A 27,497-nucleotide genomic window follows, 5' to 3' on the forward strand; every position below is an offset into this window, starting at 1 on the left:
CCAATATCGTTGTAGAATTGGGACATTGAATGTTGAGGCTGAAAATTGAATTCAGTCCTTATATAATAAATGCTACAAGACAGGTGAACACTCTGAATGGCAAAAAGGAGGAACTCCTCAATACTGTGACGAAGCGAAAGCTGAGCTGGTTTGATCATATTGTAAGACATATGTGACTCACTGTCAACAAAAATCATCTTTCAAGTTGACTTCATGTACAGTTGATGGAGCACGAACAGTCGTCCAAAGAAAAGCTGGCTAGACAACGTGAAAGAATGAGCCGGCCTCTCTTGATATCCTGGTAAGAACAGCTGCTGACCGAGATTTGGTTACGCGAACTGTTACAAGTAGGCTACAGCACAGCACCTCTACGACGAATGTCAATTAGGGCAATTAGGGACAGAAATGAGTGAATGAATTTGTTTCTATAAATTTTGCGCTATTTGTATAGGTCAGTATGGTTTGTTTTATCGCTCTTTAGCTTTTTAGATTAGATAATTTGTGTATGTGTTTTCTTCAAAATGGCTTCCGAAAACGATCCTGTTTATTGTTTATGTCGAATGCCTTACGATGAAACCCGATTTATGATTGAATGTGATGTATGTAAGGATTGGTTTCACGGAGGGTATGTGTAGAAATCTAAAGGATGTTTTCTAAGTTTTATTTATGTCGTTAGTCAACGTAGAATCTAAATCTAATCTATAAAATTTATTTCAACTTTAACTTATTTTCAAGAAAAAAAGTGTCAGTCTTTCTGAGTCTACTGACATTGACAAGTAGAGTCTTATTGACTTAATTGAATACTCTAAGTAACTCTTCTTACTTTCTTAGCTCTACTGACTCTACTCTCTAGGATCTAGACTCTAGATCTAGTAAACAGTAAAACTAGTAGATCTACTGATCTAGACTCGATTCTAGACTACTTAAACTTAAAGTAACAAAGTACTTAAACTCACTGTGTCACTCACTCACTCACTGGTCTATAGACACTATTATTATTAATGTATTATATAGTTAATATAGTCCTTTTTTATAGTCTATATACTTATATTACTTATAATAATAAAATAATATAGTTATATAGTATACTATACTGTAACTATACTATACTATTTACTAGATATATGTAATATAATACACACTTTGTGACTGTACACTGACTATAATTACTAGATCTAGAAGTTAGTAGAAGTAGTATTTAAATTAGTAGAAGTAGATCTAGTATTTAAATCTATCTCTCTTTCATTATCACCACAATTTAAATATAATATAATTCTATCTAGATTCTAGATCTATAAATAAAATATCTATCAGATAAATCAGAGTACCTAGCTAGATCATTTTTAAGATGATAGATGATAGACTCAGTGTATAAGAGATTTTTTTTTTGCTGTATTATAAAATGCTCAATCTTTAGAACATTAAGATAAATGAATACACATAAATATGCTCATGATATATATATATTTTTCTAAATAAGGGCGAAACATTCTAAAGGTAGTCTACTCTTGGCAAGCTTATAAATAATGACAAAAACTCAACCACAATTATTTACAAGTCACATCTAATAGTCTGATGATTTAGGAAAAAAACAAAACAACCAGCTATTATGACAGAGATGACATGATGCAAAAAGGCACATTCCTCGTCCCATATGCTAGGACAAATTTGTATAAATACTCCTTCTTCCCTAGTGCTATTAGAGCATGGAATGGGTTGCCTGAGCTAGTCAGGAATACCAGTGACTTGGCAGAATTTAAGTCATTGGTTAATATGCATGACTAAATGCATGACGCGTAGGACGTAATCATCTTCTTTTTTGAAGTAACGTCTGTATTATATAAGATAAGATAAGATAAGAAGACTACACAAATTCTACTACTTAGCTTAAACTTTCTTCTTTTTCTCTTTCCTCTGTTAATTGCACTGCATTGCCACACAAATAATCTTGAATCTCTGACTCAATTACTTAATGTTGGATTCTGTCCAGCCTTAACAGGCACATCAGTGATTTGTAAAAGTGTTCCCCTACAATATTCAATTTAACTTCTCATGCACACACATGTGCATGCATGGACTATGCAACACCCCTTACTTTCTAAATATACTAAAAATATATTAGTAAACCACTTCTGTAATTTTTTAAAATCCATTTTTGAATGTATTTATACTACTTCTTTAGAAATAAATCAATAAAAGTTCAGCTAAGGCTGATCAATCTTAATTGTTTGTATTTTTGAACACATTCAAATAATCGCTACAAAGTTATAAATAATTTATATAAGTAGAAATATAATTTTGAGGGTTATACTGAAAATATTCCTTTGGATTCTCTTATTTGTGACTTCAGGTGTGTTGGAGTCCAGGAACACCAAGCAGCAGATATAGAGATCTATCACTGTCCCAGTTGTGCACTCAAACATGGACCACTAGTTTGTAAGTACTGGTACCTTACCTTTTTTTATATATATATATTATATAGAGAGAAAGAGAGAAATGAACTGAAATTGTTTTTGAAATCTTTATGATATCACATTTATATATATATTTTTTTTTAATTTCCAGTGAAACACAGACGAAACTGGCACAGGCATGATTATTCAGAAGATGGCTCAAAACTTAAAACAGTAAGTAATTACACAGTCTCTTATGTTGCAAAGCATTGGGTGCCACAATATCCTTATTAAAGCTAATAATTATTTCTTACAAAGAAATATATTTTCTAATTTGAAAATTTATTCTATAGGCTGTGCAAACTGGAACAGTGGTATTTATTAAGGAGCTTAAAAACAGGTCTTTTCCCAGGTAAGCATTCAGCAAGCTATTTGTATTGAAAAGAATGTATAGTAGATGTGTGCTATTTAATCATGTTCATTTCATTCATGTTAAAGTACACTCAGCTTTTTATTTTCTTGTTCTATTGTTTTTCCTGTTAAAAACATTGGGGACTTTTAACCTTTTTCTAGAAGGAATGTACCATTTTTAAGACATATATTTTCATTATTAGGTTAGTTTCTGTTGAAACCTGTGGTGTGATTATACCAGTGCTTTTTTTGTAAAAAGAAAATAGGTGCCAGAACTCAGTAGTTGATTGCCTAACTTTTAACTACTAAAAATTAGTAATATACGTTTAAATACTAGAAAAGTAATTTTTTTATTTTCAAAAAGGTGCCAGTATGCCGTACCGGTGCGTACCATCACAAAAAATCCCTGGGTTACACATTTCCATAGGGGCACTAGTGTTTTATTTTCTTTGTGTGCTGCTATTTCTTCCAAATCCTAATATATATCTGATGTAAACACCTGACTCTATAGTTATTTTTAAATGAAGTGAATATTTTTTTTTTACAAAGCTTATATTAACTCCCTTTCTTTCCCCATTTTCCCAACTGATTCAGATAGGTGATAGGGTCATAGTATATTGAGAAAGCTAAAAGCATGAAATAGCTCTAAACAAAAAATTGGTAAAAATATTTCTAATTGCACAGATTTATTGTTGTTGGTGTAGATCTATCTATTACAAATTTAATTACATGACTGATCCAAACTAATTGATACAATTACATTTTGTATTAGCTTTTTTTTTTTTTTTTAAAGTATTTTTTATGTTTTTCTTTTTGGGTGAACAAAAACATTAAAAGCTTTTTTTTTTTTAAGTGCTGAAGAAATACCCATTAAACGACTTCATGGGAATCAAATCACACCAGAATATTTTGATAAAGAAGGTTTCGATGTGCCGATTTTGTGTGAGAAGAAAGATGGGCTTGGAATAACTTTGCCCTCTCCTTCCATTTCTATTCAAGAAATTGAACAATTAGTAGGTAGGTAAAAAATGAATAAAACATAAACTGCTTTTAATGAAACAACTATTTTAAATTGTTTTTCTTCAGTTAATAACAATAATGTGTTTTCTTTTAGGCTCCATGAGGGAAATTGATGTGATCAATGTTTCCAGACAGGATGATATTAAAATGTTAATGAGAGAATGGACGGAATATTACAACAGTCCCAACAGAGACAAAATTCTCAATGTTATCAGTTTGGAGTTCTCTGGCACAAAGTAGGTCTCCTTCAGCAGTAAGAGTTCTCATTTTTTTTTTTTAGACTTTAAAGAATGTAAAGTAGAATGACCACCTCCTGTCATAAAGCATGAAACTTGAGATATTCATTAATGCTTAAATGCTTTAGTTTTTTTTTTTGGGGGGGGGGGGGGGGGGAGGGGAGGGGTGACATATAGGAAAGGTTATTATAAAAGTGGGTGCATGGTGGCTCTTGGTTTCCAAATCGAGAGGTCTTGGGTTTGAATTCCATTGAAGACTGGGATTTTGTATTTTGGGATTTTTAGAACGTCATAGTCCATCCAATGCTTATGGGTACCTGACATTAGTTGTGGGAGGTAATGATCATTGGTCATTGTGCTGGCCACATGACACCCTCATTGGCCATAGACATAGATGACCTTTACATCATCTCTACCCATAGATCGCAAGGTCTGTACGATTTACTTTACTTTTTATTTTACTTACTTAAAAATTAAAAGCTTTTAGCTCAAATAGAATAATGGCCTATTTATCTTTATATGCAGTAGAAAACCTAAACGCTAATTGAACTGACCTTAATTTATACAATCCTAGCAATTCTAAGGGATAGTGTATATGAAGTCTATATCATTTAGTTGTTGGTTTATCTCCTTCAGCCAAAGTACCACTGTGCCTCCTCTTATTGTTCTGAAGCCCTATTCTAGAGGAGCATTCTTTGCCCCATTTGTTTTTCTGCTAAAGTGGCATCCATCTCGATGTTTACAAAACTAGTCATTTTTTGTCATTTAGATGAGTATATTGATGGCTGAGATCATCACTGCATTGCTGAACATTGCTTGCCTTGTCACCACTTCTGTGGTCTAATCTAAGATTGTATCTTGCCAATCATTAATGTCTTATGTCCACCACTTTCAGATCATGTCTCTTAGCATTGGCATGATCGTTATCATCTTATGTAATACAGACGTTACTTCAAAAAAAAAGATGATTGCCTCCTATGCTTCATGCATTCAGTCATGCATATAAACACCAATGACTTAAATTGTAAGGATGGTTGAAGGGGGGGGGGTGATTCTGTTCAGTTCCAAATACAAACGTGTGTATCTCGGACCAAACATTAACCAAATTGGAAATAAATTGATTATTACAAACTTTGACTACATTCAAAATTAAATACTCCTATTTACTAGGCTTGAATCATCAGTTAGGCTATTTGATCTAATATTTTGTTTGATGTTTTATTCAATTCTAGGCTGTCGGAGTTTGTAGAGCCACCCAACATTATCCGACAAGTAAGCTGGGCCAGAAATGTGTGGCCTGAACAGTTACCTGAGGACTGCACCTTGGTCAGGCCAGAGGTTCAAAAGTACTGCCTTATGGGGGTCAAAGACAGCTTTACAGATTTTCACATAGACTTTGGTGGAACCTCTGTCTGGTACCATGTTTTAAGGGTAAACTTTAAAAAAAAAATCTTATAGATGGTGGAAAGAACAACTTTAGCATTGTGGTAGATTGACAAGAATCAATTATAACATTTCTTTCTTAAGACCAATGAAAAAAAATTGAACAAAAAATTATTTTTTTTCATAGTAAAACTAATTGGTGGGAAACTGTTTTATTTTGAGGACATCATAATAACATAATTAACTCAACATAATTACCAAATTTATTATTCTAAGATTAAAGAAGGTGAAGACTTAAGTGGCTTTCTTGCTGCACTTGTGGATATGTTTTTCATGAGTAGCTCACTGAAAAGTTTACCTTATAAAGTTGACTACAAAAGTGAATTCTGTGTCACAATGCTTATTGGTTTTACCTTTCAGGGGGAGAAAGTATTTTACTTGATTAGACCAACGCAGAGTAACCTGATGCTGTATGAAAGATGGCTGTCTTCTTCTAACCAAAGTGAAATGTTCTTTGGTGATCAGGTAGGATTGATTCTTTTTTATTTCATTTTGACATTATTCTATAAGCTTCAGAATGATGTAGGGTGCCAGAATAATTAATAGATTTATGACTTAGCTTTCTAGTAATTGTGATGATGGTAATAGTATTAGATCTAAGATCTAAAAAGAAACATAAAATCAATTAGGAAACTAGTGTATTTCAAAATTGGTACTTAAACAATCCACCTGCTATCACAAACTGCTTATAGTACAGGCTCAATTTCCTGCACAGAACTTCTGCTCTTGAACCGCAGCCTCTGTGCTTGTTATAATTAATTCTCATGCTCATTGATGGATCATGTAGCAGCAAATTTTAGGAAAGAAAATGTTGAAACTGTAAACACTGTAATAAGTCCTGCAAATCTGGTTTGACCTCCACAAATTATAAAATTAAAAGTTTATGTTTATTGAGTAAACTAATAATATTTGTGTATGTGTGCAGGTTGACAACTGCTACCGGATGATTGTGAAACAAGGTCACACACTCTTTATACCCACTGGCTGGATCCATGCCGTGTTTACACCTATAGACACACTAGTGTTTGGGGGAAACTTCTTACATAATTACAACATACCTTTACAGCTGCAGTAAGTTGGTTTCAAATTTATTTACTTCCAACTTCTTTTTTTCCAAAAGTAGTTTAACTCTCCTCAGATTCAAACCTTTTTTTTAAACTACACATGGAGAAAAGGAAACTTTGCTTCCTATTAAGGTGAAGTGGCTGCCTGGTTGTGTTGTACGTGCTCTGGGCTGTCTTTTGGTGGTCTCGTTGGTCTTGCGTTTGAACCTTACCCACTGCTATCCCCCGTCATCCTGTGGGAGGTTTGAGATAAGATGTAATTATCTTCAAATCTGAAGGCACATCCAAATCATTTTACAAACAAGTTTTATTAACTGGGAATATTATTTTTTTATCAGCAGAATTTTATTATTTATCATTATTATACTATATTATTTATTATTATATTTTATTTTGTGGAGATACACTAGGGATTATGCTTTACATTGAGATGTCAAGCCCAATCAATAAACTCTTTAAGACAATTTTTGAATATGCTCTCTTTAGATGTTATGAAATAGAAAAGAATGTCAAGACCCCAGAGAAATACTTATTTCCTTCCTATGAAACAATGAATTGGTATGCTGCCAAAAGTCTAGTGGATATTTTAAAAGGTGAAGTTTATGTCTTTAATCTATAGTATATTTATTTGTAAACCAATATATCGAGGCTTATTAGTGATTGAGTGTTATGTAGATAGCTTTATAATTATTATCATTATTATGATATTTGAACAACATAACTATAGGCCTATACAAACCACATGGAACTTAAAAAAAGATTGAAAGGGGTATGGTGGCCCAGTGGTAAAGTGCTTGAGCTTTCAACCTGCGGGGTCTCTGGTTCAAATATATATATATATATAAAAAGTGGGGACTTTGAATTTCAGGATTTTTTTAAATCCTGAGTCCAACCATTTCTAATGACTTTAGTTGGTGGAAGTAAAGACAGTTGGCCATTTTTCCCTTCATTAACCCTTGGGCATAGAAACAGATGACATTTACTTTTTCTGCCCTATAGATTGCAAGGTCTGAAAGGGGAACTTTGCTTATTTACTTTTAATGCATTTGATGTCACAAGTCATTCCGCAATCACAATATTCAGTTTGCATTTTTTGTTTGTTGTTTAGCCACTGCGTTATATCAGATCTAGGGTCTGTTTCTAGTACCCTGAACAAGGGTTAAATCTAGTTATCATGGAGCCATGCTGGTTGAGTGGTAAAGTGCTTGGCTTCTGAACTGAGGGTCCTGGGCTCAAATCCTGTTGAAGACAAAGATTTTTTTTTATTTTGTGATCTTTATGGCACCTCTGAGTCCACCCAGCTCTTTTGGGTACCTGACATAAAAAGTTGGGGGAAAAGTAAAGGCGGTTGGTTGTTTTGCTGGCCACATGACACCCTTGTTTACTGTGGGTCACAGAAATGATGACTTTTACTTCATCTGCCTGATAGATCACAAGGTCTGAAAGGGGAAATTTACTTTTATGGTGTTATATATTGTTACGAATCTCACTATCCAGGCTCTCTGCAAACTGCACCATACACCACCAACTTAAAGAACTTGACAAGTCAGGGCTCCAAAATAACGTAAAGGTTTAATGTCCATAAATAACAGCCAATACTGTACAATTGGCAGCACGTAGAACAGTACAAATAGCTCTGCGATAACAAATATCTCTCTGATAACACCGTTCCGCCGTATCAAGTCTTGCACTGGCCTCTCCGTCTCGTTTCGGGCTTGCACTGGGTTCAACAGTTCGGGACTGACTTCACACACTTGGACTCGTTGTGTCGGACTCGATCGCAGACCAAGATCAAGACGCCGTTCGTCTCAACTGTACTTGACAGTACTCCGCACTGAATCGTTGTAATGCTCCGTACAGAACCACACCGTTGAACTGTGCTGTAGTCGACTGTGTTCTGAACTCCTGTCGTGAACCCGCTTTCTGAACTGCGACACCTCCGCTCTTATATAGGGTCCCTACTGGCCTTCTCGAACCGGACAGAACGCCGCTCGACGTTTCTAGGTGGTCAGATGACTACAACTCTCGTGACGCTCTTGAGCTCTGTTCACGACGTCGATCCTTCCCGGACCGCCGTCGATCCTTCCCGAACCGCCGTGTTGACACTCGTCTCGGCTGACCGTCGTAGCTCGTCACGGTTGACCGCTCGTCTAGCGCTGGCCTGGGGCGATTTGCGTCGGCTGACTACACTCACACCACTACCCCCATCTGTGCCACCACCAGGTTTATAACAATATGTTTCATCTTGGTGACATATATCTACTGTTAAACCAATTTTTCAAACTATCATATTTATGTTAAAGTGGAGCGGGGAAATTTACTTTTTACTTTTATGGTGTTATATATGTTTCATCTTGATGACATATATCTAGTGTTAAACCAATTTTTCAAACTATCATATTTATGTTAAAGTGGAGCGGGGAAATTTACTTTTTACTTTTATGGTGTTATAATATATATGTTTCATCTTGGTGACATATATCTAGTGTTAAACCAATTTTTCAAACTATCATATTTATGTTAAAGTGGAGCATGAAGGCTGAGTGATTAAGTAATTGGCTTCTGAACTGATGAGTCTCAAGATAAAATCCAGGTGAAGACTGGGTTTGGGACTCATCCCAACTGAAATGGGTTAAGTTAATTAGTCATTGTGCTGACCACTTGACACCCTCATAGAAAGTGATGAGCTTTACATTTTCTGTTCTCGTAAATTACAAGATCTGTAAAGGGTACCTTTGATCAGCTTTATTACATTATCAAATCATCATTTATAAATATCATTACATATTACATGTGTAATTAAGATCTGTTTATGGCATTAATGTTGTTGGTTTTTTTTTGTTTTTATCATTTTTAGCTTATATTGTGTTTTTTGTGAGGGTACCTCATTTTGTAACCACTTTCTCAGATTATACAGAAGAAGGGAAAAGACCCCCAGAATATTTGGTGGAGGGTGCCAGGGCCTTGTCTGTTAGTCTGAAAGCCTGGACTCAGAGGAAAGATGTAAGTAAGAATGTGTTTGTCTTGTTATAATGCTGTGTGATTAGGCCCAATACATTACTTTTCGAATTCTGGCTTTACAGTTTGGTACTTTGTTCAACAATCAGTGAAATAGTTTTTGCATTATCTAAAAAATAAAATATTAACACTGCTACCTAAACATACATTTAGGCTTTTGAAATAAATGTAATCCTTGTTTAGCACAGTGATTACAGTGTATGGGTCTTGATAATTCATTAGCTGCTTTTGCACTGGTTTAACGGTGAATGACAATAATGAGCTATATAAACTGATTTAATCGAGACATTCTTCATTGTATTTCTCTGCTTAAACAGTTTAAATAGTTAAACTGCAAACACTTTCTAAATCTTTTTCTAGAAAGAAACAAAATTTTTTCCATTATTTATATGGATGTTTCAAAATATTTTTTTTATGTTGATTAAATATTTATCTTTTATTTCATTCCTATCTTGTCCCTTGCCCCCACCCCCCACCCCAAAAAAATCCAACTTTTTCAGCTTACCAGCAAATATGTTGTGAGTGAATCATCGTGTCACTTGCATCCAACATTTACATATACAGCTGGTGTCATGTACTCGTCTTTGACTTGGCTTATTAAATAATAGATTAGCTTTTTTTTAATTAATTTTTTTTTTTCAATATATTTTTTTCACAATTTTTCATTAATACATTTTTATATTTTTTCAATCTCAAAAAAAGCATGACTGGGCATTTGAATAAAATATGAATTACAGAATTTTCTTCTTTTTTAAAGTTTAAATTTTAATGTCTATAAATTGAATCGAAGCTTTTAAAAAAAATGTAATAAAATGCTTTGTACCAGTTTAATGATAACTTGTCAATCAAATAATATGTCAATTTTTAATTATCTTGCTGTTATTTAATTTGAAATTGTAAAGATGAATTTTAAAGGTGTTCTAATCAATTTTTCAACACTAGTACATCAATAGATCGCAAGTAGTGACCTTCTTCTAAATCTCTTACAATATAAAATAAGTAGTATGTCTCACTGACTACTAATCTGAACTCTTTGTCTCTGGATTGATAATACCATCATTAATTTCATCAAAAAGCTTTTGTGCCTTGGTTGATGTAAATAAATGTCTTATTTCATTTCTGGTTACAAATTGAATACTGCAGCATTATTTTCTAATTACAAAACATGTTTTTTTGCTACTTAAATTTTTTTAGCTTGAGAGCATGTAAAATTTGTATGCCTTTTTTTTCTTACAAGCATTTTATTGTTATTTTATTAGAGAGGTGTTTTTTTTTATTTACTAGTTACTTATGGAAATATTTTAGAAAATGAACTATAATTCTCATTGTCAAAAGAAAATTACTTTTTCCTTTAAACCTGTGATTTTGAAATCTTTTTTCAAAAATATTTTGTAGTCATATTTTACGTTGCAGATAACATTCTTAATAAAGGAAATAGTGTCACGTGATGCTTTCATTATGTATTTTATCTTTCTACCAAGCTCAACATTTTGTTAGTCTATAGGTTTGAAGAAAGAAGCTTGACAGTAAATCTAATTCCATCAAAATGTTGAAAATACTTCCAGAGACAAAGAGTTAATGTTTTTTATTCACTTGCTTTTGTAGCTTTGGTAGATAGTCTGACTTTGTTATAAAGTCTCAAAACATTTTTTCTATCATCTAGAATGTTTAGAGTCTGAATCAGTTCTTAAACTTGCAATAGATCTTCACATCAGTCGTGCTGCTTATGAAAAATAGTTGTTGTTTTTCTGTTTGCTGTTTGATTTGTGTTAGTGAAAAATACACATTGTACCTCAGAGTACAGTCAACTGATAACTGTAGCTAAAATAGCACTCACTAAAGTTCTGATTAGTTCTGTATGTTTGTTTCTTTTCTCTTTCCCACTTTTCATTGATGTTGTTTTGGCCTCCTTAAGTCGTGGAATGGCTGTGGTTCTTCTCATTGAATTGAAATGAAAGTTGGACATTAGCTATGGTCATAAGGATGTCACCAACACAGCAGTTCCCCCTTCTCCTTGCAGCTGATATGTCTGAAGGAATGGCAGGTACACTATACACCTCTGATATCATCCACGTCACAGGTTTAGCCAGTGTGTAGCACTGTGTGCTGCAAGCTGCCTAAGTGTCAATGATTCCTGATTTCTGAAGCCTTTTCCATGTTTAGATACAGCCGTAAGACAGAAGTGGTTTGGATTTTAGAGTTTTCCTTCTCTAAGGTGGGTAGCCAGTTGATGCTAATGACCCCCTAATCCCTAAAGTTTCTTGTCTTTGCCCTTTCTCCTTTCTGTATTAACAGTTCTGCCAGATCTGATCTATGAACCACCAGTGAAGGCCAGAAGTTAGATTCGTTGTCAGAGGCTTTTTGAGACACATACCATTGGAAGCATTTTATAGATAGAGGAGTGCTTATATCTATTACCACTTTCAGCAATAACAATCTTACTTGAACTTTTAAAAACTTGTTTATTCTGATTTATTTCTTTTATTTGTGGAGGTTTTATTATTATTACTTTGTTTTTGGTTAGTGACAGTCAGAGTTGTTTTTCTTTTCGGTTTCTCCTTTCATTCATCCTTTAACACGTTTCAATACTGGAACTCTTGACAATTTTATCTCCCCTTGTTTTAATGTTTCTAGTCTGGCAAACATGTGCCTGATAGTTTTGGCAGATGCTGCTATGAAATTTTGTTTGAATTCTTTGTGAAAATTTAAAAAATTGGTCTACTTTGTGTGGTCAGTTTAGATGTAGATTGAAAAATGAAGCAATGTATAATGTGAGAGAAAAAAAAAGAACAATTAGTATAGCAATACAGTTTAGATTTTGTTCTTATCTTATAAAATACAGACATTACTTCAAAAAAGAAGATGATTATGTCCTACGCTTGTTCCTAGGTCAATCTAGTCATGCATGTTAAAACAGTGACTTAAAATCTTATCTTATAAAATACAGACGTTACTTTAAAAAAGATGATGATTACGTCCTACTGGATAGCTATTAGTAACCATTTTTGTGATATCCCCCTGTCATCTTGTAGCTTACAGTAATTCTAGGCTAGGAACTCTGAAACTTATAAAACAAAAATTATTTTTGTTTTGCATTTTCAACAATGGGGATGAAATTATTTTTGTCAAAATTAAACTTTTTATTTTGAAAAAATTAACAACAGTTAAAATAATTAGATTAGTTATTGTTTAACATCTAGTTAGATTCTAAATAAATATTGATTTAATATTTTTAAAATGAAATCTATAAATTTAAAATGTGAATCTTTTTGAAGTGATCTCAGAAAATCATTGTAGAAGGCAAACCTCAATTAATTAGATTTAAAAAAATCTCTCAATTTCTTATTAATCAGATCATTACTTTGAACTATGAAAATTGTAATGTACGTTAATACTTTTTTAGTCTTTCATTTCTTTGTAACACCTTATAAATAAACATTTAATGTTCTAGGGCCTCCTTTCTTCTTGGTTCTAACATAGAAACACCTTTTAAATAAACATTTAATGTTCTAGGGCCTCCTTTCTTCTTGGTTCTAACATAGAAACACCTTTTAAATAAACATTTAATGTTCTAGGGCCTCCTTTCTTCTTGGTTCTAACATAGAAACACCTTTTAAATAAACATTTAATGTTCTAGGGCCTCCTTTCTTCTTGGTTCTAAGATAGAAACACCTTTTAAATAAACACTTAATGTTCTAGGGCCTCCTTTTTCTTGGTTCTAAGATAGAAACACCTTTTAAATAAACATTTAATGTTCTAGGGCCTCCTTTCTTCTTGGTTCTAAGATAGAAACACCTTTTAAATAAACACTTAATGTTCTAGGGCCTCCTTTTTTCTTGGTTCTAAGATAGTAGGTTAGAATTAAATGCACATTGAAGAGGATCTCTCGTGCTAGTTCTCTTGGTATAAATTGTTTATATTGTACTATATCATGATATCTGTGTTGTACTATATCATGATATCTGTGTTGCTGTTGTTGATGATGAAATGCACTTTGTTGCTGGACAGGTGACAGGCCTTTGATATTGTATTCATTCTTATTTACTTTATCTATATAAATAAATAATTATTTATAGTAGAAAATAATCTAATGCTCTTATTAAATATGAGACTGTCTGCTAACAAAAGCTTTGTTTGTTTTCCTAGTGATCTTCCCTGGCACTAACTTTATTATGAGTAGGCTTTGCCTGATTTATTTTTTTTATTACTAAAACCACATGTAAGAACTAAATTGTTGGGTTTGGTTCTCCTGTGTTCTGTATAAACACAAACATCAAGATGATGCACTTGGATGTGATGTGAACAGAATGTTGGGTCGATGATTACATTCTGTTTTTTTTTTAATTGTTTTCCCTCCCATCCCATTTGCATGAATCTAACATTTCATTTGTTTTTCTTTCTTCTTCATTCTTTATATCATCCTTTTTGTTCCATTCCTAGAGAATGCAGTCATTTTAAGTATAATCTTGGTCATAATCTCAAAGTTCTTATAGTGAAGGTTTAATCAATCAATGGTCTCTGTAAGTTTCTATCATTTCTCAGATCAAATACAAAAAAAAATTTGTTACTATTATGGTATAAAACTAATAAAAGTTCCATAACCATTTTTTTTAATTTTGACAAAAATTTTAAAATATAGATATTTATTTCTAAAAATTAATTTTAAATGCCTTTTTTGTTGTAATTTTTTTTTAGCATTATAAGAACAATTCTGGATTGGCATTTTTAAATGATTTAATAAACAATTTTGTCCATTTACTGATATTGTGGATGTATTGATATTTTTCTGGGTTGATATTTGAGTAAAGACGTAACATTTACCCAATTTCCATGTTTGTTCCAGTATGCCAAAGTGAGCAAACAAGATACAGCTGACTACATCCAGTATGGAAAAGTGTTGAAAGAGATTCAAAAGGAAGTGAGAAAAATTGATGACACGGTAATAAATGTTTTGTCAATGGAGATCTCTTTAACAGCATTAGTTTCAAAATAAGTTTTTTGAAGCATGTAAAATTATCAAGAAGCAGTACTTTGGGGCATGGTGGCTGAGTGGTAAAGCAGTGGATTCTGAACCAAGGAATCTCGAGTTGGAATTGTGAAAATTGGGGTTTTGAATTTCATGAATTTTAGGATACCTCTGAGACCACCCAACTCTAATGGGCACTTGACATGACTTGGAGAAAGAAAATGCAGTTTGTTGTTGTGCTGGCCACATGACACCCTGGTTAACCATTGGCCACAGAAGCATCATGTGCCTTATACATCTCAAAGTCTGAAAGGGTTACTTTACTTAGGTGCTTCATAGTAATCAAAATTATCTCACAATATTTTTTTTGAAATAAATATTTGACGCTTTAATAGAATGGGGGTTTAAAAAAACCAAACCTCTCCAGTCATTGGAGTGTGAAACAGCTAACTTTATTATCTGCCCTACCAATGGTTTAATCAGAATTTTTTTTTTTTTTTTATACAAGTTAATATAAGTACAGAAAAAAAAAGACATTGAATTTAAACACACTTTTATAACATGTAAAAAAAAAAAAAAAACTATATCAGTTTGTTTGGTTTGTTTTTCTTGTTTCAATTAGTTGTAAATTTCATTCTATTTTTACAAATTTTCTTTGAAGAAAAAGTCTAGTCCCAAAAAATCTAAAAATGCAAGTCCCAAGAAACAAGATCAGCGTAAAAAATCTGGCAAATCAGTAAAGAAAGTGAAAGGTCTGGACATTCTAGATGAACACACCAAGCAATCTCTGCACACTGAGAAGGCCACTAAAGAGAAAGTCAAGACTGCAGTTGATAAGGAACAAAGAGAAAAGATTTACAATTTTGAGGTGATGGTCTCTAGTAAATAGTAAAATTATTGATTGGAAGAGATTGTCTCTAGTAAACAGTAAAAGTATTGATTTGAGGTGATTGTCTCTAATAAATTTTTAAAAGTATTGATTGTTGCTAAAAATAGATACCTGAATATCAAGACATGGCCATATATTAAAAGATGGAGTTTATTCTAATAACTTTAAGATTGGGAAATATACATTTTGTTTATCTTGAGATTTTTAACCTGTATATTTCATGGCAAGAAATTGTTTTTGACTTTGCAAAGTTAAATTATTTTGGAAAGCTTTACTTTTTTTTTTTATTGCTGTACCTTGTTAAACCAAACATATTGTTTACTTTTGTTTACTAATTTGTCCTTGTAAAGGAACATTTATGCCAAGTTTTATCAAGATTGGTCAATCGGTTCTGATTTTTATTTGGGACATACATACATATGTACATACGCCTTACTTTCTGCTTTATATATTAGATTGCTTTCTACTTTTCTTTGTCTTCTTTATTGTCATACTTCAGCACTTTTGAATCTAACTTAAATTCTTGGGGACTATACATACCTTATTTTGAAACTTTGAAATAACTGCAAGTTGAATATGGTAAGAGTATTGAATATCTTAATAGGAAATCATGTTGTGAACAGTATCACAGCACTAGGCAATTTCAGTTCCAACTTTGATTTCTTCTCTCAGGATGAAGATGAAGACACCAGCAACACACTAAGCCTCAAAGTAAGAATTCCTAAAGCTGGGGCCTATGTGGCTGATGCGGAGAGAGATGTGAAAGACAAAAAGGATGGGCTCAAGAAGCACTCCAATAGCAAGTCCAAAGGCAGCAAGAGCAGAAGTGAGAGCCACAAGGTTAAGAAGAAAGAAGTGAAGGAAGAAGTAGAAGAGAAAAAGGAGGTGGTCAAATCTGAACCTAGTACCCCTGGGAAGGAAATTCCACAGTGTCTGAAATTCAAGCTATCCAATGGAAAGATGGTCAGGTATAGCAATCATTTGGTCTATCATTTGTGAATTTATACATACAGTACTGATGTATTTATTCAATCATTCAGTATTTTATTTGTGAGAATAATAATACAATCCTTGTGTATATATCTATTTGTTAATTAATTAATTTGATCACTCTGATTCTTTTTAAATAAAAAAGTGCTTAGATTATTCAGATTAAAGTTAAATTGAAATGAAAAAATATTAAAGAGGGATCTCTTTTAGTCTTGCATTTAGTACTCATCATCATTCCTATTTTGGTCATCAATTACTTAAAAAGTACTATTAACATCTACTATTTTTATTTTTTTTATTTTTTTTTTTGAAATATTCATTTTAATACCAATAGACATAAATAGAACATTGACAGCTTTACTACATAGATTACATTTAGAACATAAACAGTTTTTCATAGATTAGATTTAGAATATTGACAGTTTTACTTTTTAGATTGGATTTAAAACATTGACAGTTTTACTTAATTGATTAGATCGCTACATTGTATTCTAACATTTCACTAAATAATTTTTGTTTCATAAATAAAAACTGTATTCTGATTTTAACTTCAGCACTGACAAGAAGAAACCCAAGAAGAAATTGAATGTTAAAGAATTTTTGCTACTAGGGCCTGAGACTAGCAAATTGTCTTCCCCTGAACAAGCAGACGTGAAGGAGATCAAGAAGGAAAAACCAGAGAAGTCAACAAGTTCCAGCAAACATAAGACCAAGAAAAAAACAGATAGTGAGAAATCCTCAAAAGAGACAAAAGAGCAGAGATCTTCGTCAAAGTCATCGAAGAAATTGAAAGACAAAGTGAAGGAGAAAAGAAAAAAATCTCCAGAGGAGAAGAAGCCCAAAGCAAAAGAAAAGAAATCTTCTAAATCTGTTGACCATGACAGTGATACTGACAGTGAGAAAATGGTTCTAGTTGTGGATGAGAAGCCAAAGAAGTCTTCATCACAAAAGAGCACATCAGCAACAAAGCCTGCATCTTTGAAGCGCAAACTAAGCTCTGGACCTGATGGTAAATATTTCTAAAATATGATGAATTAGTAAATGACTGGCAGTGTAAATTTGGAATGCACTATATCGGATGAACAAAAAGTAAAGTATTTGATTTGAACATTATGCTTTGGAAAACTATAAACTGCTAGATGCTGTTGGGAACTTGAGTCAAGACCACAGCAAAGGTCTTTGATTCACGCTGTTTCTTTTTTATTTTCTCTTATTGAAACTGAAAAGACACTTTGGCCAATATATTTTCTGCCATGTCTTGGTCCACATACTGAGGGTTAATGTGAATTCATTCCTATTAGTAATTAGAGAAAATGCTGTAGAAGATTGCAGAGTGCTTGATTTTTGGAGAAGAAAACAGTTGTTCATGCCACAAACACGTAGTTTAATGAATGAACAAGAGTAACTGAATTATGTGCAATAAACAAACAGGGAAGTACCAAATATTATCTTTGGAGGTACTGTAGAGGGAGCATACAGAACAATGTTCATAGATTAAAAAATTGAGCGACCTATTTCTTAGGGTGCTAATGCAGATGACTTCTGTCCAAAAAGAGTGGAGAACCTTGGTTTTGTGTCTCATCAAAGTATCAAGTAAAATTATTTATATTACATTTTTTAAAATTTTGCTTTTATTTTTATTTCACAATAGTTTTCCCCAAATGTATTTTTTTTTTTGCTTGCACTGGCCAAGCTTGTATTAAAAAAAAAAGATAATTGGTGTATGGATGTATTGATGTATTGTGTGGTTTCTATCAGGACCAGCAGGGGATGCTGAGGTAGACACAATCAAAGGAGGATTGAATGGAAGCATCAGTGACATCTTGACTGCTAGTGGTTACAGTGGGGACGGAGGAACTAGGTTAGTGCTGATATAGACGTGGCCAATACTAAGTTTGGCCTTGTATTTGTTTGAACACTCATTTACTATTTTAACTGTAAATAGACCTTGCTTTTAATGATTTAACTGTAAGGAATTTAGCTCTGGTGATATGAAGGGAGAGTAATCCTTGAAGGATTATGGGCACAACATGGCCTACGTGTTTGCCAATGTGCCAAAAACTCAAACTCAAAATGTTAGGATGTGAAAAATTCCTTGCCTTTTATCTTTGACCATTTTGGTTAGGTTTTTTTTAATTATTATTCAAAGCCTTCACCTTACTTCTTCTTCGTTCTCTTGTTATGTTGGAGTGTTTAGATGACTAGACCATTACATGAGATGAACTGCGCAGTGGTTTCCAAATCAGGGAGCTCTCCATATAGTTTTCTTTCTTTTGGGGTGTTTTGGGGCCAATGTCTTATACGTGCCTCTTGGTAAAGAAAGCAGTTTTGGAGGACGTGGTCGGCATTCTCCGGTGATACTCCACATGGGCAGATTTCACTGGTTCAATTTTGAGCTTCCTGTACTTCCGGTACATGTGTTGTCGCATTCTGTTGTGTCCAGTCCTGAGTCGAAAGATTAGGCGTTGGTCTTGTCGGGATAGCTTTTAGTAAGTGTCATCTTTCTTTCACCTTACTGATATGCTTAAAATGAACCCTTTGCTTTCTCAGAATACATGACTGGAGAATCTTTTAATCCATGTAATCAACTGCAGACAATTTGTTTTAGTTGTGTATAAAATGAGAATTATTAAATGTACACACTTTCTGACCTACATATGTGTTATATTTTATTGAATGGTAGAACATTTTCTAGACCATTAATAATTATTATATTTTATCTAAAAAAAACTATTCAGTTGTAGTGTGATTCATTATTTTTTTTATCTTAAAAAAAACTATTCAGTTGTAGTGTGATTATTTTTTTATCTAAAAAAAAACAAAAAAAACTATTCAGTTGTAGTGTGATTAATTTATTTTTTTTAATCTAAAAAACTATTCAGTTGTAGTGTGATTAATTTTTTTTTTTAATCTAAAAAACTATTCAGTTGTAGTGTGATTAATTTATTTTTTTTAATCTAAAAAACTATTCAGTTGTAGTGTGATTCATATTAGAATTGCAGTGAATGTGGAAACATTGGAAAATGTTACATTCAATTTTTTTGTGTCTGGCTAGGGAGTCTGATATAAGAAACTTAAATACATAATTGTAAGCTTTGGGAAATAGTTCTTGTCTGTGTTACAAATTCATTCTCCTGGCACTACACTTCTCTCTGATAGTAAGAAGAGTGCAGGTAAAAAAAAGCATCAATTTTCAACTGAAGGAAAGAACTGCTATGTCTGTCAATGTGTTGAGATGCAACTGTAACAACTTATTAATTCTGCACCAGGGATGCAATTGCTGGCATGCTGACCATGAGCAGAATGGGACTAAGTTCTAGTCCAGGCAGCCAGACTAAAAGTTCTGAGGGAAAAGAGAACAAAGTCCAGGCGGAAATAGACGAAGAGGAGCAGTTGATGGCAGACTGCTACAGGGACTCAGAATTTGGTGAGTTCATTTTGACATATAATATGATAGTAAGTTAATTTATTCTTTAAAAAATCGTTAAATACTTTTCCCCCCAAATAAATTATGAAAATAAGATAGATAAAGAGGAGAAATGTGTATAGTTGCCAAACCTTATTAGTAACTAGTTTATTAGTAAGGTTCATCACATTAATGCATAATAATGATAAAAAATAATTGAATTAATAGTAAGGTTCATCACATTAATGCATAATAATGATAAAAAATAATTGAATTAATGTCCTGCTGATAACAAACTTGTAGACTGAAGGCAATTTTAGAACATAGCAGACATAAAACAGATGGGAAAAAGATTAACAGAATAATACAGCTTAGTATGAGCAGTAGTTGATATTTTGGCAATTTTGTTTTTAATGAGTAATCTTCTGTTAATCTAAAAAAAAAACAACAGTTTATCCATCATTTGAGCTTTCTGATGAAGAAGGAGAGCCAAAGTATAAATCAAGAAAAACATCAGATAAAGATGACAATTGGAGTCCAAAAGGTAAAGAGTTCTCTCACATTTATTAGGCTTCAAGCAATCATTTCAGTCAAGTAATAGCGTCTGGATCACATGGTGTCTTGGAAGTGCTTAGCTTCCAAACTGGAGAGTCCTGAGCTCAGATCCTGGAGAAGACTGGGATTTTGTTTTTCTAAATCTTTAGGGCACCCCTGAGTCCACCCCGCTTTGATGGGTACCTGACATTAGTTGGGGAAAAATAAAGGCGGTTGGTCATTGTGCTGACAACATGACACACTTGTTAACCATGGGCTTACAGAAGCAGATGACCTTTACATCCTCTGACCCATAGATCACAATGTCTGAAAGGGAAACTTATTCTTTTTTTTTTTTTACTAGGGCCTGATGTGTGTTATAAATGATATCTTCATCTTGTTATTGGATTAGTAATTTTAAAAAGTTTGAAAGTTATTTTGGAAAAGAAAAACAAAAGTACTCCTTTCAGACCTTGCAATCTATAAGGCAGACAAGGGTTAATGGTTAAAATGACAATCCACCTTTGTTTTCCTCATTAGAGTTGGATGGACTCAGGGGCATCCTCTAAATCCTGAAGTTCATCCTCCCAGTCTTCACTAAAATTTGAACCTGATGGTTTAGAAGCTAAGCACTGAACTAGTCACTTACCTGACTTCTATTTTGAAAAGTTAGGTTAAAATTGTATAGATCATCTAGTGCCACCAAAGAAAGACAGCAGTCATTGTTCTTACCACCTATATTATGTAAAACCAATAGCACTTGAATGAACCTATCCTAATATAATGTTTTGTCATAACAACTTTATAAAAGTAGTGCTAATCAAGTTCATTGTTGTCATAACTGTTTTACAATAAATCTGGTTTGATTTAACTGTTGTAAAAGTCTTTCACTTCAGATATCTTACTTTTTTTTTTTTTTTTTTCAATCAATTTCTTGTTACATTTTGAATTATCTACAATATCTGAAACTTAAATTGTTTGAAAGTTTGCACTTTAGTTGCCAAAGCAAATCTTTAAATTGTTAATATCTGCAGCAAGGATTCAGTCTGTCATGGTCAAATCTGAGAGAGAACATAGAGTTGGTGTTCAGAAAGAGTCACTATCCTCCACTCTGGCAAACACAGCAGCAAAACTAGCAGAGAATCTACCTGTAAGTCTGGCAATCTCAGATTTGTTAGTACTGGGATTTGATTTTTATTTCTTCTTTCTTCAGTAGCCTGCTCATTTGGCTTTGGTTCAATAGCTTTTGTGGATCTTTATTGAAGTAGTATGAGAGAAGACTGTTTGCTTACTTTAGGCATTTAGTTCCTCAGTATAGTAACAAAGCAGTTCACGCCTTTTCTTCGCATGGTTTTCAACACATCTATGCTACATATAAGCTAGGTCATGGGTTTTAGTTCTAGTTAGGTTTAGTAACGTATCACTCATCAAAGTTGCAGCTTAACACATCATTTTATAGGAGAGCAATTTTTTTTTTTTTCCTTCTAGTAAATGTCTGAAAAATTGATTTTAAAATGTTTGTGAAAGAAACTTATTTTACTTTCGTCCGTCTAGTCTGACAAAAAACTGATCAAGAAAGGAGCCAAGTTAAAAGTTCCTGAAAAAATAGAGTTGGAAGAAGAACCATTACCAGGTCCATCAACTGCTTTGGATGTTCCAGGTATGCTTGCTTTTGGATGTACTGTCGCATCACTAAGGAAATATCCAATTAAACTCAACTTCTACTCATCTACCTATTGAATTATTACAGTATTACTATTTTAATAAAGATTTTTATAGTAAAAAGGCCAAACACAAAGAAAGTGTCATGTTTAAAAGAATCTGGCTGACAAGAGCTGGAGAAAATCATTTGGCAGCTCAATATTGCTTTCAGAGACAAAGTCAAAATAAATATTCTTGTATAAAACCAGCTTTTTCAAAATAGTGCCTTTGCTTGAGAATAGAGCTGATTGCAGCATATATTAAGTGCAGTAGGATAAGCAATAGTGTGATAAGGATGAAGAGAATATTACACATACTAAACTTCTTATATTACACGTACTAAACTTCTTATATTACACATACTAAACTTCTTATATTACACATGCTACACTTCTTAATTACACATGTTAAACTACTTATATTACACATGCTAAACTTCTTAATTACACATGTTAAACTTCTTATATTACACATGCTAAACTTCTTAATTACACATGTATAACTTTTTAATTACACATGCTAAACTTCTTAATTACACATGCTAAACTTCTTTTCTTCTACTCATAACAATATTTATGAAATCTGAACATTTACAATTGATTATTTTTAGTGAATGCATTTCGCCCTGGCATCAAAAGACCTGTGGATCCCTGTGCCAGCATAGCAGCGGCCAATGAAGCAGCTAAAGGTAAATGTTTTTTTTTACCAGGACTAGCAAACAATAATCAAAATTTAGCAGAATGACTATGATAAAAATTGATAAAATAAAACATAACTTTGCCTAATGAACTATGATAATAAAGCTCTGAAATTTAAGTTCTGTAAGAAAGTACAAATCAACAAATGTCCACATCTTGCTTTCAGGTTGTTTAAGACCCTCACAGGTTTAACCATAAGTTGTGAAATGCTGCCAACTATTAGCTGGGGTTTAGAATGAAATGACGTTTTCCTTGTATTTCAAATTTTCCATTTTGCGATATTAAATTAAGGGTATCAAAAAGTCAAATCAGCAATGAATATTGTTCTTAATTTTTATTTTCTTTCATTCAGCTGCCAAGAAGGCCAAGAAAGGTTTCGCTACTGCCAAGCAGCGTCTGGGAAAGTTGTTGAAGATAAAAAAGATGGTGTATTAGTTTGTGCAATACTGTCCAATGACATTCAGGGATACTCTTACCATAATGCAAAACATTGTTGTCCATGATAATGCCCTCCCACTGGGTAGATGTGTATGTTTTAATGATCCACAACCTTACCTTCTACACTCAGTTTACATATGTCTGCTAATTAGAACTTCTCTTGTTATGGCCATTTTTTTTTTACTTGAAACTGTTATTTCTATTTCTTCTTTTTATCAAGCGGATTTCAATTCTGTTGTCTGAAACATTTGGTAAAAATTTTAATGGGGGATTCTTGCTTTTAGTGCATTTAAATTAATTAAAATTACTTTTTAAAAAAAAAATGTTTTTCCACATTTGAAGAAAAAGATTTTTACCAAGTATTTTTATAATTATTTGTTTTTTAAACTTCTAGTAACAAATAGTTTTGTCCAATGGTGGAGATCATTTTCAATTTGTCAATGAACTTATTCATAAATTATTTGGTAATTATAATTTTTATTATCTAAGTTTTTGATTGTGGGTCAGCATGACTTTATACTAGATGTAAGACTTATAGTACTCATATGATACTGAGATATGGACATTTTCATTCTATCAACACTGCCTTCTTTCAAACTTTTGAGCTTTACAAATATTTGTATTTTACTAGTTCTCAACTAGGTAATATAGTTGAGTTTTTTGGGAGTTTTTTTTTTTCATTCTATTTATAGAATATTGCAAAATTGAATGTCCATTTTTTATGGGTTTTTTTAATATCGTATAGTTGATATTGGTAACTTATACATATCTAATTGACTTTTGACTGTATGAAATTAGTGAGTTCAGAAGACACTAATGAATTAATATGTTACACTTGAATAGATTTATTTTTCTTAATAGAATAACAGTTGAAGAAAAAACATTTTTCATAACAAAAAAAAACACATTTTAGAGTTGGGTTGACAAAGACGGTCCTACTCTGATTGACATGGTCTATTAAAAGATACTATGCCCAACCATCAACTAAATAAAGAACTAACTACACCTATAATATGTCCTCTGATAGTCAGAGGCAGCATAAAGAATATGCAAACCTTGGGGCACATCATTAGTGCAGAGCAAAGTCTCAGTATTTTGATTGGTCTGATGCTGTAAACACTTTTATACTGTTTGACTGGATCAATTGTTGCCAAATGGTGTATGAATTTAGTGATACATTGTTTTATTTGAATCTTTCCTTCATATCTTTTAAAGGGAAATAATATATGAGTGGGATCAACTGTTAATTATTTTCAGTTTCAACATGACAGAAACAGGAAAATAATTTGCTTTATTTAAAATTACATTTAAGGACAACCGATTATGCTTCATTAAAAATGACTTATAAGGACAACAGAATATGCTTTATTTAATATGTCAAAAGGAAAACTGAATTTGTTTGTTTTTTTAAAACAGATGAGGGAGGGGGGGAATTTTTTTTTTTTTTAAACAGACACTCTTCAAGTGCAGTAGCTATTATTAATTAGCCACCTCAAATCTTTAAGCTGATAATGGTCATGTGATTAATTGGTCTAGTTCACATTGAGAATGATTGTCTCATCTAACTACATTGCCAGGAGAGTTTACTTATTTATAAACTTGAAATAGGGCAGGCTTGCATTTTGTTTGCATATTATTCAAGCTGGAGATTGCCTAGCACATTAAGTAGATGGTATGCTATGTGGTGCTTTGCTAAACATGTTCTATACTATTAGAGACCTTGAGGTCATAGCTGACTACTGCCATATGTCAGGACATGATGGCTGGCCAGATTTTTAAAACTTTTCTCAAAAAAAAAAGGCAGCATTTATGTTTGTATTTATTTTTTTAGTTTCTTTGTTTCCATTCACCATTGCTTCTTGAAACTTTTTGATTTTGTTTTGTTTTATATAAAACTGTTGATTGATGTTTTGAATGTAGTGCTAATAATACAATTATGTTTGACTTTTCTTAAAATAATTATTATATAATAATATTTTTGTTCACATTTTTAGATGGTTACATTTCATCACTAATTTAAGAAATTTTGTTTGTCAGTGTTTCAACTTGTTGACACAAGTCTACATTTCACTGATAAAGGTGAAACTATGACTAAATGTATTTAAAATTGAGGAAGTTAATTTAACAGAAATAAATTGAGTAAACACACTTATCTTTTTATTATTAGGTAATGTTATAAACATTTTACATTTCCCTAGTTATAAAATTGCATTAACTTGCTGCAAGTTTATAAAATGTGATTAAATATGTAGTAATCTCATGTTTACTGAAATTATTTATATAAATAGATTTATTTTGTTTGCGCATGCCTGCTTGTAAATATATAAGAATGTTAGAGAGTAATACCTTTCTACCATCATCAGGTCAGTAGACTGTGAGATTAACTCAGGATCACGGTTTTGACTTGAATGGATTAATAGGTCAGATCTATTTGAAGACATTTTTGTTACAGAATAAAATGTAATAATGAATCAATAATTCGCTGTTAATGGCATTTTAAAGATATTTTGTATGTCTTGGTTTTGTTTCCAATAGTTTTACTACATGTGAAAAATGCTTAGTTTTTTTTAGATTTTCATAATTGTCATCTTTATTTCATTGTAAAAAATCACCTGTAGCATCTCCATTCTAATCAAAGATTATGGTGTCTGATACTTGCGTCAAATGCTGGAGCTTGAGTATGTTGAGTCTAATTCAGTTTGGTTATTATATTATATGACGATTTTTTTTTTTAAGTTATGAATATAAAAGAGAAGTAGGTGAGTGCTAGGTAAAACTACATTGTAAATATTGTATGTACTCTGTCATTCCTCCTGCTTTCATTGTGTCACTCTCTCATTCCTCTTGCTTTCATTGTGTCACTCTCGCATTCCTCCTGCTTTCATTGTGTCACTCTCTCATTCCTCCTGCTTTCATTGTGTCACATCCTCCCTCCCATCCCCCCCCCACTCAGCACTCACTTATGTTTGTTTCATTTCAACATGTTCTGTGTGTGTTGACTCTTTCTTTTAGTTTGTAGCCAGATCTTTGTTGGAAGTTGAAGTGAAACTTAGAAAAACAAAATCATTTGACCATCTTTTGTTTGAATGAAAATCTTGGTAAATATGGATTGTTGAAGTGTAGAAAAACCACACAGTCTTGTTCTTAGCCTGCCATTTTACCACAGTACACTGACATTCTCAAATAAATAAATGATACAAATGCATTGAAAAATTTTGTATTGCTTCTTCTTGAACGACATTGCCGCAGGTCTTGTTTGTAAATATGTAAGTCATTTATCTGATAGGGCAGCTTTCCTTCCCTTTCTCATGCCTTAGCCCTTTTGATGTCTGCATAACACTGTCTCTCTCTCTCTCTCCATTCTGCCTTATTCAGGGCTTTGATTCTCACTTGACTGATAAAAAAAACAACTGCAGTGTAATACTTGACTTTGCAGAATTGTGTATAAACCAAAAGTTTTGCCAGATCACAAAAGTAAAAACCTTTTTTTTTTGTGTGTCCACATATATATCTTATCTTATAGATTACAGACATTACTTCAAAAAAGAAGATAATTAAATATATATTAACATTTTTGATATGATATAGAGACATTGCTCTTGTTTGTCTTAATGTTTTGAATTTGTTATTCGAATAATTACATGTAAAACAAACAAAAACATTAAAAAACTATGTTTTAATTGTGTGAAGAAAAAAAATGTGTTTGCTCCTTCCTTATAAATCCAGTTATTCTATTTTTACAATTGTACTTAGAAATAAATGAACAAATGGTTCTTGGCTTTCTTTTGTCTTTTTTTTTTGTGTTTTAACTGCTGAATAGAGTGAAGATTTGTGGGATGTTTGCCTGAGTGGCATAAAGCAGCTAGAGTTAAATCCCAACCCAAGGTGAGTTGTTTGCTGAGCACCTAAAAGCAGCTAGAGTTGAATCAAGCTGAGTTGTGTTTGCTGAGCCCCTAAAAGCTGCAAGAGTTGAATCCCAACCCAAGCTGAGTTGTGTTTGCTGAGCACCTAAAAGCAGTTAGAGTTGAATCAAGCTAAATTGTGTTTGCTGAGCCCCTAAAAGCAGTTAAAGTTGAATCAAGCTAAATTGTGTTTGCTGAGCACCTAAAAGCAGTTAGAGTTGAATCAAGCTGAATTGTGTTTGCTGAGCCCCTAAAAGCAGTTAGAGTTGAATCAAGCTGAGTTGTGTTAGCTGAGCACCTAAAAGCAGTTAGGAAACTTTCTCCCAGATTCACCCACAGGTTCACCAAAGAGACTGGATCATTTAGTAGTGAGCATGTTATAGCATGA

General features: G+C 32.7%; 1 protein-coding gene across 3 annotated transcripts; it reads left to right on the forward strand.

Moving 5' to 3' along the window:
- The first annotated feature begins 504 nt into the window (after nucleotides 1-504).
- Nucleotides 505-26,980, forward strand: LOC106074770 (lysine-specific demethylase 7A-like). Of its 3 annotated transcripts, XR_008777575.1 has the most exons (24): nucleotides 516-625; nucleotides 2,351-2,436; nucleotides 2,566-2,627; nucleotides 2,747-2,805; nucleotides 3,658-3,821; nucleotides 3,919-4,060; nucleotides 5,293-5,491; nucleotides 5,864-5,968; nucleotides 6,429-6,574; nucleotides 7,054-7,160; nucleotides 9,476-9,570; nucleotides 10,086-10,103; nucleotides 14,429-14,524; nucleotides 15,213-15,419; nucleotides 16,113-16,408; nucleotides 16,985-17,439; nucleotides 18,189-18,291; nucleotides 19,700-19,857; nucleotides 20,288-20,380; nucleotides 21,405-21,520; nucleotides 21,925-22,030; nucleotides 22,682-22,759; nucleotides 23,122-25,286; nucleotides 25,406-26,980. XR_008777575.1 is itself a non-coding variant. In XM_056026905.1 (23 exons), the coding sequence occupies exons 1-23, from the start codon at nucleotides 522-524 to the stop codon at nucleotides 23,202-23,204; spliced, it is 3,078 nt and encodes a 1,025-aa protein (XP_055882880.1). In that variant the 5' UTR covers nucleotides 505-521; the 3' UTR covers nucleotides 23,205-26,980. The 3 variants fall into 3 exon arrangements, 2 of the variants coding, with proteins under 2 accessions (XP_055882880.1, XP_055882881.1); XM_056026905.1 differs by having other exon boundaries at nucleotides 505-625; nucleotides 23,122-26,980; XM_056026906.1 differs by lacking the exon at nucleotides 10,086-10,103 and having other exon boundaries at nucleotides 23,122-26,980.
- Nucleotides 26,981-27,497: the final 517 nt, after the last annotated feature.

The sequence above is a fragment of the Biomphalaria glabrata genome, chromosome 4, assembly GCF_947242115.1.
Source record: "Biomphalaria glabrata chromosome 4, xgBioGlab47.1, whole genome shotgun sequence".
Lineage (NCBI taxonomy): Eukaryota > Metazoa > Mollusca > Gastropoda > Planorbidae > Biomphalaria > Biomphalaria glabrata.

Excerpts from the sequence above, each read along its gene's own strand:
- LOC106074770 (XM_056026905.1), top strand. The coding sequence starts at position 522 with ATGGCTTCCGAAAACGATCCTGTTTATTGTTTATGTCGAATGCCTTAC. Across the intron at positions 15,420-16,112 it reads AAAAGATTTACAATTTTGAG|GATGAAGATGAAGACACCAG; the intron begins GTGATGGTCTCT and ends TTCTTCTCTCAG. Across the intron at positions 18,292-19,699 it reads AGTGGGGACGGAGGAACTAG|GGATGCAATTGCTGGCATGC; the intron begins GTTAGTGCTGAT and ends ATTCTGCACCAG.